This window comes from Triturus cristatus, chromosome 9, assembly GCF_964204655.1.
Source record: "Triturus cristatus chromosome 9, aTriCri1.1, whole genome shotgun sequence".
NCBI lineage: Eukaryota > Metazoa > Chordata > Amphibia > Caudata > Salamandridae > Triturus > Triturus cristatus.
Window position 1 is genome coordinate 82,416,446 of NC_140592.1, and position 19,389 is coordinate 82,435,834.

Sequence of the window (19,389 nt, forward strand, 5' to 3'; positions counted from 1 at the left end):
GTGATTGCATACAGTGTCAAGGTGTGACTTGAGACATGGATAGGTAGAATGAGGCGACAATATGAACAGCACATGTTAGTACATTTAATCACCCCATGTGTCTAATTCGTACATAATTACTTTTTCTTGGGTTGTATGTGTGGGGGATATAGGGTTACAGGCCTGCACATTCCAGGTTAAATAGGAGGGATTTAACGACCCATTTAAACCCAGTAGTTAGTTCTGAGTTTGAGTAGGAGTTCATGAGATCTGAACTTGGACTGCAGCGCAGGTCAGTGGCGTAAGCTGCCACAGAGATGGAGTTTGAGCTGAAGCAAGGCGAGGGAGCTTGGCAGATCATGGCGGGAGTGATGGGGCGAGCCTGACACACATAGAATATACAGGGATCGATAGCACCATTATTGGCTTCAAACTCCGCTGCAGTTATTGCTGCTCTAATGCACATCTCATTTTGCATCCAGATACCTGCTGATTGGGTCCAGTTTCATGCTTCTTGTGTATCTACATGGTCACGGGTGCATGGTGGCTAGTTGCTTTCTTAAACAAGCATTGGCATAGCCAATAGGATTGGCATTGGCTGCCAGCGTTTTGACATTGTCAATTCTTGTTTTGTTACCTTTCATTTTTGTTAACCTTTATCACCTGGGAAGCTGCTGAGTCCTCACTAAAATATAGCAATTTGACTGAAAGCAAAACTATGATTTGCTGTAAAAAGCATACAGAGCAGTCCCTGACACTGAAAGGAACTGCTTAGTGTGCAGACGCCCTCCGCGTGAAAGAGCAGAATGCAGCCGCCCACAGTAAAGTTAGCCAATGGCTGAAGTTGACGACTAGCTGTCCCATGCTATATGCTATGGTTGGTAGAAGTAAAATGTGAGTGACGCAACAGCAGACCATTGGATTAAGAGGGCTGCTGAAAGCCCCTTATAAATAGGTGAATTGTATATGTAATTTTACTAAAATCAAAAGGTCTTGGAAAATCGACCTCAGTTGTGAGCCTTCGAATAGGAACATGCATCTGAATAAGCATACAGGGTAGTCTTTTATTACTGTTTATCTCCTGTTGCATTCTGGACCTTTTAGTTCAACATATGTGCTCTGCACAAACTGATATTAGGTCAAAGGACATGTGATATCCCTTCCCAAGATCAAAAAACTTTAGATATCTTTTTTTACTCAGATGCAGATTTTGTTTTCAATAGATTGGTGAAAAAATGAGCATATATTACTCCATCATCAATGTCAACGGGCCTGTGATGGCACTTTCAGGGACCACCATTGGTGGTTAAAAGGGGTATGGTCTAGCTTGCCCTTGATTTGGGTAAAACAGGGCAAGCACTAAGGTAAGCAGTACTTGCACATTATGCAGTCTGTGCAATCAATATTTTAACATGCGTGTTGACCAATGGTTCCGTCCCTGGAAAAGGAGAGGGTCATTATGGGAAGAGACTGATAAGAGCTGTTGAGGTGGAAATGTCCTTGTCGTGTCTCTGGAGATAGTGTTCCAGTCCTAAGGTTTTTTAGGTCTCGCCTGACCCAGCGCATGCGCTGGTCTGGCGAGACTTATTGAGAGGGCTCCAAAAAGTGCTACCAGGCCAGCCTAGAGCTACAGTGCATGTGCGCAGGCGCGCGCACCGCGCTTTACCGCGATTACTTTCACTTTCGCGGCCGCTTTGATGTTTGATCGCGATCACTTTCGCGGCCGCACGGCCGCTTGGCATAGCCAATATGTCTCGCTTTTGGGAGCTTATAAGTATTTAGTTATGCAACTGTTGCATGGCTAAACACTTATAAGGTACCAATAGGCGAGACCTATTGGCTATGTCAATGCTTGTTTATTTTTACCTCTGGAAATATGACCATCACTTGTGTTTACTTATGGCTCTCAGGCTTAAATAGTCTGAGTCCCAGCACTCAAAGAGTGTCCCTCCTTTACAAATTGCCTACTGCACTTTCTACGTGGGCTTTGATTCAAGTCTGGGACAGGCTTTTTGGACCTGCTGTCTACTGTCCTCCCAAGATTGAAATCAATCCACTTAGCCAGAGACTCTCGCCTCCCTCTGTGTGAAAGGTGCATGCACACTGTATGTATGGCACAGGGTGCGAGTGGAGTCTGTGTGCATGTTTGGCTGTGGACAGCTAGGAATCCATTTTGGTTTCCCTGTGTGTGGGTTGGCAGTAAAACACGGTGGAGTGCCTGAATGCGGTTGCCAAAGTCTTTTGTGACCATGAAAAGTTCCATTGTCACATTCCTTCCCCCCACCCAAAATTCAAGGCAGAAGGGCTGCAGAATCTGTGTGGGGGGAGAATGTGTCATTTTCCTCCTTTGGAAGTTTGCCACCTTTTCCCCCCAGGCCACACTTTTCTCTGTCCGCTCTAACTGTCGGTGTGACAAAAGATGCGACTTGGCTAGCGGGGCCCAACAAACAAAGAACCTGGACCCACTGAAACCAATCCAGAGGAAGCGTCCAAGTGTCCAGACCCTGGGCATAAGGCAAATCATAAAAGATCTTTCACTCACTGCTTGAGGATCCTGTCCACCACCTGGAGTGAGGAGAAGCCAGCAGTGCAAGGGTCCTACAAGGGTCCTTCCAGGGCAGGGGTCTCCACCCTTTTCTGTGATAAGAGCCACTTATTTTTAATGAAAATCATCCTGAGCTACTAATATCATTAGTGTCCTAATAGTGAGCACATAAGACACAATTACATTACTGTATCTTTGAAGTATTCTTTTAATTTTCTTGTAAAAAGACTCGCAGCCAACGCGTTTCGTTCCACACTGGAACTTCTTCAAGGCAAAAAACAGGCTTCTGTTAGAACAGTCGACGTAGTTGAGAAAGCAACGTAATGGTATCCCGCACGTGTGGAGAATATATATTCACAAACAGATGATAAGTATATCAGTAGAGAAATATAATATAGCTTCGTCTAAAATTCGAGTTCGAAACAGGAAGCGTCACCGCGACAGCATAGGTGGCTGTACAATACAATACAGGTGACCGGAATGGCGGCTCCGTAATACGAGCCCGCAAGTATCAGGGATTCCAATATTCTTGAAATCCACTGTCTCCAACCCGTCCTCGGAACGTGTAACAGCAAAGTGACAGGAAGCTATATTATATTTCTCTACTGATATACTTATCATCTGTTTGTGAATATATATTCTCCACACGTGCGGGATACCATTACGTTGCTTTCTCAACTACGTCGACCGTTCTAACAGAAGCCTGTTTTTTGCCTTGAAGAAGTTCCAGTGTGGAACGAAACGCGTTGGCTGCGAGTCTTTTTACAAGAAAATTAAAAGAATACTTCAAAGATATTGTTTGGACCTGGACTTCTTACTGGTGCACCTTCCTCTTTTGTTCTATTTTCATATAACTGGTCTCCAGTGGAGTTGATCTACGGCGTGCTCCTGGAAGATTCGTGCACAGGAATGGATTTTTTAACAAAAAAATGTAGGATTTAAAGTGCTTAACTTATGGTCAGCCGTAGTTTGTTCTTTTGCTTAGAGTTTTACAATTACATTACTGGCCACTCCATGCAAGATTACCAGTTGTGATCCCCTCAGTGCATCGGGCAGGGCTGCTAACAGTAATGTAAAAAAGCCTTTATCAATTTGGCATGCCACTATACAGCTAATAAATGACAGCCATCGCTGTAATGCCCCAGGCGCCAATGTAATATTACCAGTAGGTCTCGCTAACACTGCAAAAGTTATCACTCATACATCTACTTTTAAGTATATTTTGGAAATTCAACCATTTTTCTTCAAACATCATCTCATGAGTTCTGAAAACACACCTTTACATCTCAAATACAGGCTTTCTATTTGAGGATACATATATTGATTTGGCAAATGCTTCTAATGTAGTAGAGTGGGCTGTGCTCAGATCAGATACTTATAGGTAGCTGGAGAGCTCCAAATAGCTCATGAGCCACTTGCTGGAGAAGCCTGATCTAGGGGTAATACAAAGCGTGTCATCTGAAAGGGACCATGGTCCAGAACATATATGTGTTGAGCTGCCTAAAGACGCAGAAGAAAAGTGACGCTAATTGCGACCCTAGCTGTTGCACTGCTACGGGGGGAAAAAACTTCTACCATATCGTCAACATTTTTCAGTTTTAACCAGTAATCAAGAGTAAACCAGTCACTTTAACATGTTGTGCTCATCTTCATCTTCATCAATATGTAGAATCAATCCAGAGACAGCTGGAATTCACTAGGTGCTTTATTTAATCATTTTCAAACGTTTTCTGCAGCTCATCCAAGCTTTAACATAAACGTGTGTATTTCGCAACTTTCCATATAACCCAATGCATTTCGAACCTGTAAGGTTCTTCGTCAGGGGTTGCTGTAAAATATTAAAAACATACACTTAGCCATACTTCCCAACACATAACGGACTCAGTACTTCAAAACAGAAAAAAAAAAAAATCAAATGTCATCACTTTAAACCTTTCAGATTCCCCACCCTTAACCACCCTCACTGTGTCCCAAATAGCGCCAAAACGGAAATTAAACCGAAAGGTCTCCTCTCCTAAATCAAAAAATGTAAACATCAAATATACCCTCAACACATGCCACTTTCGTGTTCTCACGTAAAAAATAATAACAAGTGAAAACAGCCTTTCCCATTGCACAAATCAAATTCTCCAAATTTACCTTGTGAAAGCCAAATGTGGCATTACAGTCTCTTGCTTCCTCCCTCCATTCTCAAAAGATTAATGAAATTACTCGCTACCTCTCGAGTTGTTCTTTAAACCGTTTTCACAGGTGTGTTCAATTAAACCATGTGACATCCCCATTCTCCCAAAAGCATGTTCGTTCCAAAAACCAACTCTCCTACAGTTCCCATAGTGCATTACCCCGCTATTACGAACACCCTAAGAGAAAAACCAAAGTGCATGAAACCTCCGTGGATGAAAACCTGTTCATACCCAACCAAACGTGAAAAATTCACCAAAACATGACCTCACGTTGTGTTACCTAAAAATAATAATTATAAGCAACATCATATTAACTGAAATAGTCCTTAAAGTCTGCCACGTGCATCGAATAATAGAGTCTGTGATGTTTCCAATCGGTGGAAAATGCTTATCCTCGCGAACTTTGAACGGAATTTCGCTGTCTCCAGAGTGATACTCGCTTCCTTTTAATCATCTTGTTTTAGTCCATAAACCAATGGGGTGCAACCACTTTGGGACGACATAATTGTTGTTTAGCAAAATACAAATATAGTGGATGCAATCCTTCCCGTGAAATTTTTAATTTTAAGCTGTAACTGCCAAATAGATGCGTGCAAGCAGCGCTGTGAAACGTCCCCTCACAGCATGTCAAAGACGCGAAAAGTGACGCTAATTGCGACCCTAGCTGTTGCACTGCTACGGGGGGAAAAAACTTCTTCCATATCGTCAAAATTTTTCAGTTTTAACCAGTAATCAAGAGTAAACCAGTCACTTTAACATGTTGTGCTCATCTTCATCTTCATCAATATGTAGAATCCTAAAGGACAGCAGAAGCAGTGGTACACGTACTTGGTTGTGTGTCCCTACAGAAGTGGGTTTAAAGGCTTAGGATGTCGAATCCCTTTGGGATGAAACGTTTGGTCTTCCTGTGATTTGGTCATATTTTTAGGAGTGGGTCTCCCCCATGCAGCCAATGATCATCTAGAAAGACTGTTTCCTGAACTCTTTTGTACCAATCCCCACAGTCTTCCTGGTGTAATCCAATATAAAAGTGTCTCTCCAACAGGACATCTCTCTAGCTGTTGAGGGTACGTTGCCAGGGTTGGACAGGCCTATAGGGCAATCTGGCCGTGCCTGAAGGGCTGGTTTGACAGGTCAGTGCATCAGCCCCTTTTTTGGGCTGTTTGTGGGCCTGTTTTATGGTCTGCTGGACCAGTTTTACTGTTGACTTTCCTGATATTAAAACAAACATTGTCTGCAGCAAGCTCAAATCCATGCAGTCTTCCATACTCTGGAAAACAAATATACGGCGTGCCTTTACAAGTTCAAAACTGCCCCAATTTGCAAACATTGGCCACATTTTCAGCCATCTGATTCATAAATGGGGCCACTTTCATTTTGGTGCCCAGGCCTATTTCCTGTTCCAGTCCGCCACTGAACATTGCCTTTCCTCTTCATCAGGAGGTCAGGCTTCTGTGTTTGCATTTTTGTCCTAAGTCACAGATGGGTCGGACCCTATGATAAGTACGAAATCTCCCGGTGTGCAGACGAATAAGGAGAAGCAATTTATGAAATAGAGCACCCCTCTTTGAGTGCGGTAATTGGCTGATTTTTCCAGGACATTATACAAGCTAGTATGGCCTAACAGAAGCAGTCTAGAGCCCGCATTCCATGCTAAAGATCTGGTAATCCAGGTCTCCTTTAATGATGGGGCGAATGTTTTCTGTTTTCCCTGAACTTTGATGTGGGAGCTTTCCTGAAAATGCCTAGGGTCCCATTTTATGATAGGTTGTCCTTCCTGTCTTAGCCAGCTTGTAAAGGGCAGGTTTAGTTGGTATTCAATAAATTGGGCTAAAGCTTGGAGAAAACCCTGGTCCTCACTCAAATAACAACAGCAAGTAATTAAGTATGAGCCGCAAAGGCTTTAATGCACTCTTGATTTCTCAAGTGTTATTACAGACGGATCCTCATTATATCCTATTTAGCAGTTTAGGATTACCGGATAGTTGCACGCGGGAGTGCTCGATTACCCAGAGGTTTAGGAATTGTGTTCAGTGCAAGTTTGCATGATTAAAATTTCACAATTATTTGGGTGAATAATCTCATGCACTCTAGAAAATGTATCCATCTGAAGTTGAGAGAGTTTATTCTCCTGTCGTCTAAAGAATGGATTCTCCTGTAGTCTAGAGGACGTATTATCCTGCACTCTAGAGAAATGATTCTCCTGTAGTCAACAGAATGTCTTATCCCGGGCCCTTCATAATTTATGGCCCTGTACTCTAGAGAACGAGTCCAGCAGATGCACTCTCTTTGAGTCTACATAATGTACTCCCCTGTAGCCTATAAAGTGTATTCCTATGCACTAGAATAAATGTATTTCCAATTTCATGGATTAGAGAAAATGTATTTGAATGCAGTAGGGAAAATATATTCAAAAACAACAATTGATGGACAGAATGCAGAACAATGTCATACATTCACCCCAGTACAGAGATCTGGGCCTAAATCCATCGTTTTTTTGCTCACCATGCCATTCCAGTTTGAACCCAGCCATATGCAAATCAGTCTTGGCCCTGTGCCCCATGGGAACAGTCCAGCCGAACTGCCAAGCCAGGTCCTCCCTGGACTGGAAACAAGCATCCTAGGACCGGTTTCGGGCTTTCAGCCCTCGTCAGCCAGGATAGCTTGATTCCAGTGGCATGGAGAGCAAGGGACTCACGTCTGAGCATACCCTTCCCACTCGGGGTGACAAATGCAAAAACAACAATTGATGGACAGAATGCAGAACAATGTCATACATTCACCCCAGTACAGAGATCTGGGCCTAAATCCATCGTTTTTTTGCTCACCATGCCATTCCAGTTTGAACCCAGCCATATGCAAATCAGTCTTGGCCCTGTGCCCCATGGGAACAGTCCAGCCCGAACTGCCAAGCCAGGTCCTCCCTGGACTGGAAACAAGCATCCTAGGACCGGTTTCGGGCTTTCAGCCCTCGTCAGCCAGGATAGCTTGATTCCAGTGGCATGGAGAGCAAGCCTGGCTGAAGACGGCTGAAATGCCAGAAACCGGTCCTAGGAAGTTTGTTTCCGGTCCAGGGAAGGCATGGCTTCGCAGTTCGGGCTGGACTGTTCCCATGAGGCACAGGGTCAGACTGATTTGCATATGGCCATATCTGAACTGGGGTGGCTGAGTGGGCTAAAGAACGGTGATGGATCAAACCCAGATCTGTTGACTGGGTGTGAGTGTTTGATTGGTTCTGATGCTCCGTCCATCACCACCCTCTTTTGTACCGCTTTGTTCGCCATAAGTTGGCAGGGTATGCTCAGACGTGAGTCCCTTGCTCACTTTGCCACTGGATTCAAGCAAGCCTGGCTGAAGACGGCTGAAATGCCAGAAACCGGTCCTAGGAAGTTTGTTTCCGGTCCAGGGAAGGCATGGCTTCGCAGTTCGGGCTGGACTGTTCCCATGAGGCACAGGGTCAGACTGATTTGCATATGGCCATATCTGAACTGGGGTGGCTGAGTGGGCTAAAGAACGGTGATGGATCAAACCCAGATCTGTTGACTGGGTGTGAGTGTTTGATTGGTTCTGATGCTCCGTCCATCACCACCCTCTTTTGTACCGGGAAAATATATTCTCCTGAATTCTAGAAAATGTATCCTCCTGTAGTCTAGAGAATGGAGTCACGAACATGTATTCTCCTGTAGCCTAGAGAATGGAGTCACAAACATGTATCCTCCTGTAGTCTAGAGAATGGAGTCACGAACATGTATCCTCCTGTAGTCTCGAGAATGGAGTCACGAACATGTATCCTCCTGGAGTCTAGAGAATGGAGTCACGAACATGTATTCTCCTGTAGTCTAGAGAATGGAGTCACAAACATGTATCCTCCTGTAGTCTAGAGAATGGAGTCACGAACATGTATCCTCCTGTAGTCTAGAGAATGGAGTCACGAACATGTATTCTCCTGTAGTCTAGAGAATGCATCGTCCTGGACTCACAAACATGTATTCTTCTGTAGTCTAGAGAATGGAGTCACGAACATGTATTCTCCTGTAATCTAGAGAATGGAGTCATGAACATGTATTCTCCTGTAGTCTAGAGAATGGAGTCACGAACATGTATTCTCCTGTAGTCTAGAGAATGCATCGTCCTGGACTCACGAACATGTATTTTCCTGTAGTCTAGAGAATGGAGTCACAAACATGTATTCTCCTGTAGTCTAGAGAATGCATCGTCCTGGACTCACGAACATGTATTTTCCTGTAGTCTAGAGAATGGAGTCACAAACATGTATTCTCCTGTAGTCTAGAGAATGCATCGTCCTGGACTCACGAACATGTATTCTCCTGAATTCAATGCATCACCATGGACTCACGAACATGTATCCTCCTGAATTCTGGAACATGCATTCTCCTGTAGTGTAGAGAATGCATCGTCCTGGACTCACAAACATGTATTCTTCTGTAGTCTAGAGAATGGAGTCACGAACATGTATTCTCCTGTAATCTAGAGAATGGAGTCATGAACATGTATTCTCCTGTAGTCTAGAGAATGGAGTCACGAACATGTATTCTCCTGTAGTCTAGAGAATGCATCGTCCTGGACTCATGAACATGTATTTTCCTGTAGTCTAGAGAATGGAGTCACAAACATGTATTCTCCTGTAGTCTAGAGAATGCATCGTCCTGGACTCACGAACATGTATTTTCCTGTAGTCTAGAGAATGGAGTCACAAACATGTATTCTCCTGTAGTCTAGAGAATGCATCGTCCTGGACTCACGAACATGTATTCTCCTGTAATCTAGAGAATGGAGTCATGAACATGTATTCTCCTGTAGTCTAGAGAATGGAGTCACGAACATGTATTCTCCTGTAGTCTAGAGAATGCATCGTCCTGGACTCACGAACATGTATTTTCCTGTAGTCTAGAGAATGGAGTCACAAACATGTATTCTCCTGTAGTCTAGAGAATGCATCGTCCTGGACTCACGAACATGTATTCTCCTGAATTCAATGCATCACCATGGACTCACGAACATGTATCCTCCTGAATTCTGGAACATGCATTCTCCTGTAGTCTAGAGCATGCATCATCCTGGACTCACGAACATGCATTCTCCTGTAGTTTATAGGATGTATTCTCATGTAGTCTAGAAAATGTATTCACTGGAAGGCAAGAGCGGGTACTCTCTTCTAGTTGGGAGACAGTATTATCTTGGAATATAGACAATGTTTTTGTCCTGTAGTCGAGAATGTCCCCTCCTAGAGTCCAGAGATTGTATGTACACTTCTTAGACACTATTCTGCTCACACACTAGCTTAACCATGACATTCTAGTAAGAGCCTATCCCTCACTTTACTGTTCCCTTCTGCCCCACCTTGGCATTGTGCCAACAGCTATGAGGCGCTCTCAGGCTCACATAAGAGAGCCGAGCTGATGCCTTTATTTTTACATCGATATGAGTAATGGCCCATGTAGCTAGTTATTGCCTATAATTGCGAGGCATTTCCAAGTCACGTGCTATTCCTGTTCTTCCGCAGACATGGTTTGCACTGGGTTCACACTGGGTTTTATGTTTTTGCCTCTTAGAATACAGCCAAGGCTTCACAAATCCTATCTGAGAGCTACCAATTACTGCTCTTAACTCAATAAACAGAGTGGGGAATAAAATTGGATCCAGAGAGGGCCAGGTAATTAAAGGGCTAAATGTCCCTAGTCAGCAGCTGAGGCATTAAAAGGGAATTATGGGCTGAATCAATGCAGAATAATTAAATGCCATCATGACCTCGGGGACGGCCTTTCTCAATACAAAGGGAGGAGGTGTGCTTTTGTGGCTAAAATCCCAGCTGTTGCCCCCACTCTTCCTTCTTGACCACACTGTGTGATCTTGGACATCCCTTTACCTCTTTGTTTATCTGTGTAAAAAATGGGAGACCTTGATGCAGGCTGACACCAGTACTGAGTGCTGGGTAAGTGTTTTGGGGGTTTGCCCAAGGGTTTGTTTGTGGGGACCACAGCCATCCTCAGTAAAATCGTAGCAGTGCTTAAAGTCAATCCCCTACATACATCATATTTGCAGCTTGTAATTTCCCCCTGGCCCCTGGCAGGAGGCCCGAGTATTCCCATAAGCCGTATGCAATAAAGGAAAGCCATGTGGGATCACTTAGGGCTCAGAATTAAATTAACCCCCTGAGCCTTGAATTAACAACTCCCTCGGTCCCTGGCCAGTCCCTGGTTGCTCTGGATAGAGTGATTTTTTGTGTGTGGTATGTCTGGAATTTATCTGGTTAGCGGAGCGGGTTCTACAAATTAACACAGGATGTAAAGCAAACAGTGCGCTGATGGACTGTGGCTGCATTTTCTCCCCTGTTATTCGTTTAATTATCCACGGTATTTATAAGAAGTGTTTTAAAGAGAGGGGCACTTACTTAGAGCCCCCAACTTGCTAATTAAGAGCTCGGATTCAGAGCAGCCTAGAAGCCTGCCGAATCGCAGTGTGGCAGCCGGGTGTTAATATACCCCATGTTCATGGGGTAGTGGAGATGTGGTCACATATCCTCTGATTAAGGCTGAAGTGACACATTTTTTTTACAACCTTCGTGAAAGTCTATGAAAAACTTCGCTTTTTGCAGCATGTAAAGTTTTTCACCCTTGTGACATATGTTACTTTTGTGGCAACGTGTATCACACATATTTCTGTTTAGCACTAAAAACCGACCCACAAAAGATGTACTCTGCAGATAACTCCAACCTAGTCATGAAAGGTAATACCGCAGGCGGTAAATACCGTTGGGTGCGGTAAAACCGCAACAGTCTGACTCCTTCACCTCGGATTGAGGGATAACGTGGTAATTGGGAATTTACACTTCCCTGTCATAAAAGAAAATCACACCACTCACCACTGAACCGATGACTTCACAGGAAGTGACGTCATTTGACTTTTTATAACTACATTGAGAAATGGACACAACAGCATGTTGACAGTAGGCCCAGACAAGCAGCGACTTAAGCCAGGTACAGTCACACCTCCTTGTCAAAGATCAGCAGTCAGGTCACCATAACTGCACAAGCCTCCCTCTGGCTGCTTCCGCCGCAGGCGGGGCAGTGTCATATTACTGAAAAGAGAGCCACCCCCGCCCCATGACCCCTGGCAGCGGAAGGAATCTCTGCTCCTTGCCCACGGTAGAAATATTGATGCACGTGCACAGGCGAGGATGCCTCAGGGAGTGGGCGGAATGGGTGCCAGGCACAGTGCAACATTTGAAGATCTTTTTTTTTTTTTTTTTAAAGTGCCGGGGCTTTATGTATTGACACGGATGCACTGTAGCTGATACGGCCAGCATGTCACCTGAACCTGTATGTTTAAGCCCTAGTTTTATCATGTTTTAATAGCTATTACATAGTTAAATTCTCCACGAATGCTGCCGGTGCCGAGCACTGCAAACACCAGCACAAATTAAGCCCGCCTGAAATGCCTAGCTACCATGTGGTCCCAGCACCAGGCGTGACGCCTCCAGCTCCATCAGGCTTTTTAGCCGACTAGGCTGGTGTATCTTGGGATTTTGGAGTTTATGTGCACAGTATTGAAAACAAAACTCCAGGTCCCAGAATACAATGTGCTGTTGACTAAGACACCTGGATTGGCTTGATATTTCACAACACATAGGGCCACTTAGGAATGCCACCCTCAGTGGTCTCCAAGAATTCCAGGACCAGGAACCCTCCACTGACTTCCATCCCGATAGGGAGGGGGGGGGGGGCAGAAGGATGGAGCCACTGGCTTCACACCCTTCTGTGCATGACAGAATAAACTTGGATAGTAGGGAAATTAGGGTTAGAGCATTAGATAACCCTTCTCATTCACAGGTTCCACACATATAACACTAAGTTGCGTGATTTAGAGGTTTCCAGTAACAGCAGGGACTCCCCGGCAGCTGCCCTAACATGGAAGAGAAGGAAGCAAATCAAGGAACACAGAGAATTAGTGATGTCGCATAATTCATAGGAAGTCGGGCAGCTGCTCCGCTAAGGCGTAGGAGCGTCGCCCCATTGTTCTTGGATCAGGGAAAATAAAATAAATATAACGTCAATATTATCATTTTATTTTTTGTAGGTTCAGGGCTCGGTTAGGGCGGGGTGGGGCTGGTGGCACAAGGGGAGGATTGGTTTGCACACTCCAAGTGCGCATGACTGTTTGGCCGGCCGTCACCAGGCTGTAATGCACAGCCCGGTGGGAAACATGTGCAGGTCCCTCTCCCCGTTTGAGCCGAACCGCGGCGCTCAGATTAATCACATATGGCTGCATTACAGCGATGTGATAGGCTTAGGGGAGCCTATGTGCTTCCTGCTTCCGGGACTTGCCGGAGAAGTAGACTCAACAGTGGAGAGGCGGTCACGGCGGCTGTAAGTGGTTTTTTTTGTATCACCCCTCCACCCCCACTCCCTGCCAGCCGCTACTGGAAGAATATAATCAGCTAAGTGCAATTATTAAACACTTCTTCTATATTGTATAGTCTAGTAGATCCCATGGCTAAAATTCGTGAAGGATAAACTGAAATGGCTGGGCTATGCAAGATGCTTTGATGACCCCTCCTCTATGACGCCCCAATTAAAAACACTCATAAAAGCAGAATACTTGAGGCGGGTAGCTTGCCATAGAGAAGATAGTGAATTAATGAAAGGCTCAGTGCGCGCACATATACTTACGAAATCCGTTGCTGGTATAGAACCTTATTTGGCGCAAATCTATAACAAAAATGACAGATTTTTAATGACCAGATTTAGACTGGACCTTTTACACCACATTTTAGCTGTCCCCGCGGGATTCACAAAAGATATCGGCTCAAAGGGTCCCTGTGGCTGCGATCTGGTATCTCCACAGGACACTCTTCACTTTGTATTCTTTTGTCCCCTATATGATTTCCCGCGGAACATCTTTTTAAAATGCCTCCTAAAAGCGAATAACTTCACCCACGTCAGGGTTGCTCTGTTATATTTAAAACTTGCTGCGGAACCTCTTACACTGTTTTGTACTGTGAATTTTTTAAGACTTGCTGTAAAATCGAGGAAATCGAGATGTGAGAAATAAGTTACCCCGTGGTCAGTATAAAGGAGATGGCGTAATGCCTCATGTTATTAGGTCCGCACCACGTAGAAAACAGTAATAATGCCATAAAAGTATGTAAATGACGTGTTGGATGATTTATCGTTAAAGGGAAGTTATAGGGTATTTTAATGTTAGCATTTTTATATATGTGTTTTAAACCTCTATGATCGCACATTTTAACATGGTTAATGTTTTCTTTCTTGTACCATATAGCTCTTGTACCCTGCACTTTATTAATGAATATTTGATGACTGTAGAGCTAACTAGTCGCTTTGCAAAAAACTAGTCTGTAAGATTATGAATAAGACATTTAGATCTGCCTTAGTTCTGCATTTTTTTTTTTTTTAACACGTGATATTGTATGTAATATTATGTTGAACTATGTGTATCCACTTTTGTTCTTTTCTTGGATTTTTTTATATCCGAATAAAGATATTTTGATGATGATGGTATAGTCTAGTAAGTCACAGTTCTGTTTTTATCACTGGGAATTAATAATAATATAATAATCCACATTTGTAAAGCACGAACAATCACCCGTAAGGGTCTCTAGGCACTGGGGGCCGTCTGGAAGATTAAGCAAGCTATTGCCCAGAGTCACAGGGTGCAGGGCTAATCTTCCGCCGGCGATCGAACCGTGATCCCCAGATTCCGGAGTCAGTCGCCCTGGCCGCGGCGCCACACCTCTTCCCCAATTAAAGGGTTGCCTTTAGTTCAAGCCAGATACCCAACAGCACTGAGCCAATCTGGTGGCTTAGCAGTGTAATGTGTCCACAGTAGGGGCCTCTGTTTGACCTCATGGTCACCGGTTCAAACCCCAGAGGGTCCACTCAGCCTTTCATCCTTCTGAGGTCAATAAAGTGAGTACCATTGAGTTGGGTAACAATAAACATCTGTAACTCAGCGCCAAGATACCCTTGGGTGAACGTGCGCTTTACAAACACATTGTGTTATTTCATCTCAAAAGAGCCGGTCTGTCCCTTGTAATCAACAGGTGGGATCTCAGAGTCAACAATTTGACTATTTAATAATGACTATATGAAAGTCGTGGCATCTGATAACTTGATGTTGTTGTAATGAGCTCCTGTTGGACTCCATGAATTTGTGACAATTTATGAAATAGAAAGGGTTTGTTAGGTGGTATTACCGGCTGGTGGTAACTCCTGTGTTTCTTGTTTCAGATCCCCGAGCTCTACTCTTTGACCCCCACAGAAGGACCCCTGGCTGGTGGGACGAGAGTCACCTTCTCTGGCAAGAGCTTGGGCGTGGGATCAGAGCTGCGCGTCCTGGTGAACGAGAGCAGAGAGTGTACACACTTGGTGTAAGTGCCACCTCCCTGCTTATTCACTTTGTGGTGGGGCAGCTGCAGAGGGAGGTGGGCCTACAGGGAAAACTAAAGATTTCCCATCATCCACCTCTGTGGAGCGAGCAGAGAATGGCACCCATAAACCCTCAAACTGCTAGCCATCATTAGCTCCTTGATCATTGAACAGATGCTGAACTTGGAAGCAGGACAGGTGTGTCTTGCTTCTGGCAGATGAGCTCTCTAAAAAGTCAAAATGTACTTAATGTAACTTCCAGTGCATTAAAAACAGAGCAGAGCTCTGTGCTTTACAGCTGCAGCCCCCATGAGATGCATTAGAAGGAGATGATTCCCTCTTTCTGACATCATCCCATGCTACCCAAATCCCATCATCGAATGCCATCCACTCTCTCATGCTGAAGTCTTCGAAAAGGGAGAGGACCTACTTTCCAGCTTCCTCTTTCCCCACAACACTGTCTTCCTGTGGTCTTTTCCCTAGGCACTACCTACCTCACCCCAGCACAGACCCTGGGGGCACCCTTGGATTCCTCTAGGAGACCTCACTCCTTCATCTCCTTCACTTCCTCAGCCACCAGGTCTCCAGTCGCGGCTCATGCATGTAAGAGCGGTGAGGCGATGGGGCCAGGTGGGTGGCGATTTCGACTGATGACCACGAGGGAAAATTAAATATATAATTAATTTTCCCTCACCGTTGTCTGTTGAAATCCTCCCTCACCGACCCCACCCCTCTTACCTGCATGGGCTGCGGCTTCAGGCCAAGCAACAGAAAGATGTGTCCTCCCCGCTTCTTCCAGATGGCCAAGGCACTAATGAATGAGCCGGCCTATTACAACCGCTTACTAAGGGGACTCCCTGTGACAAAAGCATTCATTTCCCCGCAAGAATGGTTCATTCTTACCAGATATTTCCCCCTCATGTCACACCAGACAGGCCCTTATTTACAGGTCTCTCTCCACTAGACCATGCCTCTCGCCACTAGATAGCAACCTCTCTCCTCTAGGCCACACCTCTGTCCACTAGACCACACCTCTCTCCACTAGACCACAACTCCCCTCCATAGACCCCTCCTCACTCCACTAGACCACACCTCTCTCCACTAGACCACAACTCCCCTCCATAGACCCCTCCTCACTCCACTAGACCACAACTCTCTCCATAGACCACGCTTCTCTCCACTAGACCACACCTCTCTCTACTAGACCGCAACCTCTCTCCACCAGACCACATCTCTCTCCACTACACCATTCCTCTCTCCGCTAGACCACACCTCTCTTCACTAGACCACAACCGCTCTCCACTAGACCACACCTCTCTCCACTAGACAACAACCTCTCTCCACTAGACCACACCACTCTCCACTAGACCACACCTCTCTCCACTAGGTCGCATCCTCTCTCCACTAGACCACACCTCTCTCTACTAGACCACAACCTCTCCACTAGACCTCAACCTCTCTCCACTAGACCACAACCTCTCTCCACTAGACCGCAATGTCTCTCTACTAGACCACACCTCTCTCCACTAGATTGCAGCCTGTCTCCACTAGACAACACCTCTCTCCACTCGACCACACCTCTCTCCACTAGACCGCAACCTCTCTCCATGAGATCGCAACCTCTCTCCACTAGACCACACCTCTCTCCACTAGGCCACACCTCTCTCCACTAGACCACACCTCTCTCTACTAGACCACAACCTCTCCACTAGACCTCAACCTCTCTCCACTAGACCACAACCTCTCTCCACTAGACCGCAATGTCTCTCTACTAGACCACACCTCTCTCCACTAGATTGCAGCCTGTCTCCACTAGACAACACCTCTCTCCACTCGACCACACCTCTCTCCACTAGACCGCAACCTCTCTCCATGAGATCGCAACCTCTCTCCACTAGACCACACCTCTCTCCACTAGGCCACACCTCTCTCCACTAGACCACACCTCTCTCCACTAGACCACACCACTCTCCACTAGACCACACCACTCTCCACTAGACCACATCTCTCTCCACTAGACCATAGCCTCTGCGTCTTCTCTTGTCATACCACAGCTACTTCCACTGGATTATACCTCCTCCCAGGGCTTTGGGTGGGCCTGGTCCTTCCAGGTTTCAGAACCGACAGTAATTAAAAAGTGATTTTAAAAAGGGTCCCTATCACGCCCTGTAAAGATGTTCTTCACAGAGAAAACATTGATCGACAATGACTGTAAAAACTATTATGGTGATCCATGTCGATGATGTAGCTCCTGTTTGCATTTCACGTTTACCTCAATTTACTTCCCTAGAAGTATTTTCTTTTTCCAGGATGCTGCTTTTATGTAGTTTTTCCATGTATTGTGCATACTGTGAACTGGGTCCTCTGAAGGTGTGTGTGAGCTGAGTTGGGGTCGATAAAGGACCACAATTGAGAGCTCTGGATCTGAGGCTGAAAGTGTGGTGTTCTCACAGTGCCTGTCAGTGGGTAATACATGTGTTCAGAATCCATGCTCATCCACTCCTTGGCCTCTGTGCAGAGCGAACAGAGCAAAGATGCGATGTGCCGTTTGTAATTGTAAGTATATGTAAAAGTGAGGGAAGGAGGCACAAAGTTGTTGCAATATTGACCGGCGAAAGCAAAGGAAAATGAAGTGCTTATAGGTGACTGTGCGGAGGGATGGTAAAGTAAAGGAGTTGCAAGGAAGTACGTGCAGAAGGAGAAAGTGCAAAGGGGGGGCGGAAGAGGAAAGAGTTGAGGTGTGAAATGTGTAGATTAAAGATTTCAGAAAGATGTGGGGAGAAAAAGGATGTAAGTGTCTTTCTGAGAAGAAAATGGTGTGAAGGGGAGAACAGGAGTGATTGCAACACTCTGAAGACCACTACCCCTTCCACAGACCTTAGCAATGTTTATTTCAAAGTCTCACATTTTCAGTATTGAAATATTTTTAATTCTAATTTTTCACAACAATGTGTTTGCTACTGCTTTATCTGACAAGCATTGGCAAATCCAACAGGTCTACCTTGTTTTATTTAGGAGCATGTCCATTATTGTGTGGTGTGTCTGGATACAATAACAGAACGTTCACAGAGAGGCACCCAAATACTAGTCATGTGGCATGCTGTGTGAAGCCCAGCATTTTAGTTTTAATGTTTTAAGTCACTTTCTTAATTATATAAACCATTGCTCTTGAAAATGATTCATAGTTCTGCTTCTTTGGCCACGCCCATTTTATAGACCACCCCCTACCTTTTTCATCCCACTTGAAGCCCCGCCCTCCTAGTTGGTATTGCATACTCCTGCTAGATCATGCTTCCTTCCACTACATGCCCCCATTCTATACGACCACACCCCCTCCCTTTAAACTCAATTTCCTCATATTACCCACATAACTCCTCCCACTGGACAACCTCCTCCTCTTCTCCTTCCACTAGGCCACACCTGCTCCTAGTAGACTGGCCTCCTTTCTCTATCTCACGCCTCAGTCTACTCAACCCACAGTGCAACAGTGTCAGACAGTTTTTGCGAGGATGCCTTCTCAAAGAGTTGTCAGCCATTGAGTCATCGTTTAACCAAAACCTTTTTTTTCATCTACAGACGCACCGACAGCAGCATCACTTGCACCGTGCCAGGTATGGGGTTCCACACACCTGCTGCCGCAAGAGTATGCGTGCAGCTGGACCAGAGGTCTTGCATTAATGCCAGCCTAACCTTCAACTACCGTAAAAACCCCGTGATCAACAACATCAGCCCAACAAGCAGTCACATCAGGTACTGGTCGCCTCACTCTCCTTCATTGGTGAATTCCTTTACATAATCTGGTGACATTCAGTGCTCCACTAAAGTAGGCAAGGCAGAACTGGAAGTTTAAGTTCAGTGGTCTGTACAGTGAAGCTTGGGCGTCAGGATCAGAATGTCCCCCCTGCCTCGTGAAAGGATGTGAACCCCTGACCTGAGTGCCCACATGCAAGTGAAAGTGGTATCAAGACTTTATGTTTGGCCCTGCCATCATACCAATCTAGAGTGTGCATAGAGGCCTAGGCCTGTCCCTGGGAATGTGATGCCCAGAACCTGTTCTGTGACCTCGAGGGTACACCAAATGTAGCATCATAGCTGGCCCAGGACTACTGTCCATGCCCTGGGTTGTCCCATAACTGGTGGAGGCAGGGTGCCGAGTTTTTGTGAATCTTTAGTACGACCAGACCCTTTTCTTTGCAGCAGGAGAGAGCGCGGTCTACTGACCATCAAGTTCTGCTATAATGTGAACCCCAGGCCTTGCGCAGACAATCCATGT

General features: G+C 45.3%; 1 protein-coding gene across 2 annotated transcripts in view; it reads left to right on the plus strand.

The window, feature by feature from the left end:
- The window catches only part of PLXND1 (plexin D1), a 316,145-nt gene that overhangs the window by 182,311 nt on the left and 114,445 nt on the right, over nucleotides 1–19,389 (plus strand). For both annotated transcript variants that reach the window (XM_085624462.1, XM_085624461.1), the window contains exons 15-16: nucleotides 14,979–15,118; nucleotides 18,693–18,866. In XM_085624462.1, the coding sequence (XP_085480588.1) occupies nucleotides 14,979–15,118; nucleotides 18,693–18,866 (314 nt within the window). The remainder of the gene's footprint in view (nucleotides 1–14,978; nucleotides 15,119–18,692; nucleotides 18,867–19,389) is intronic.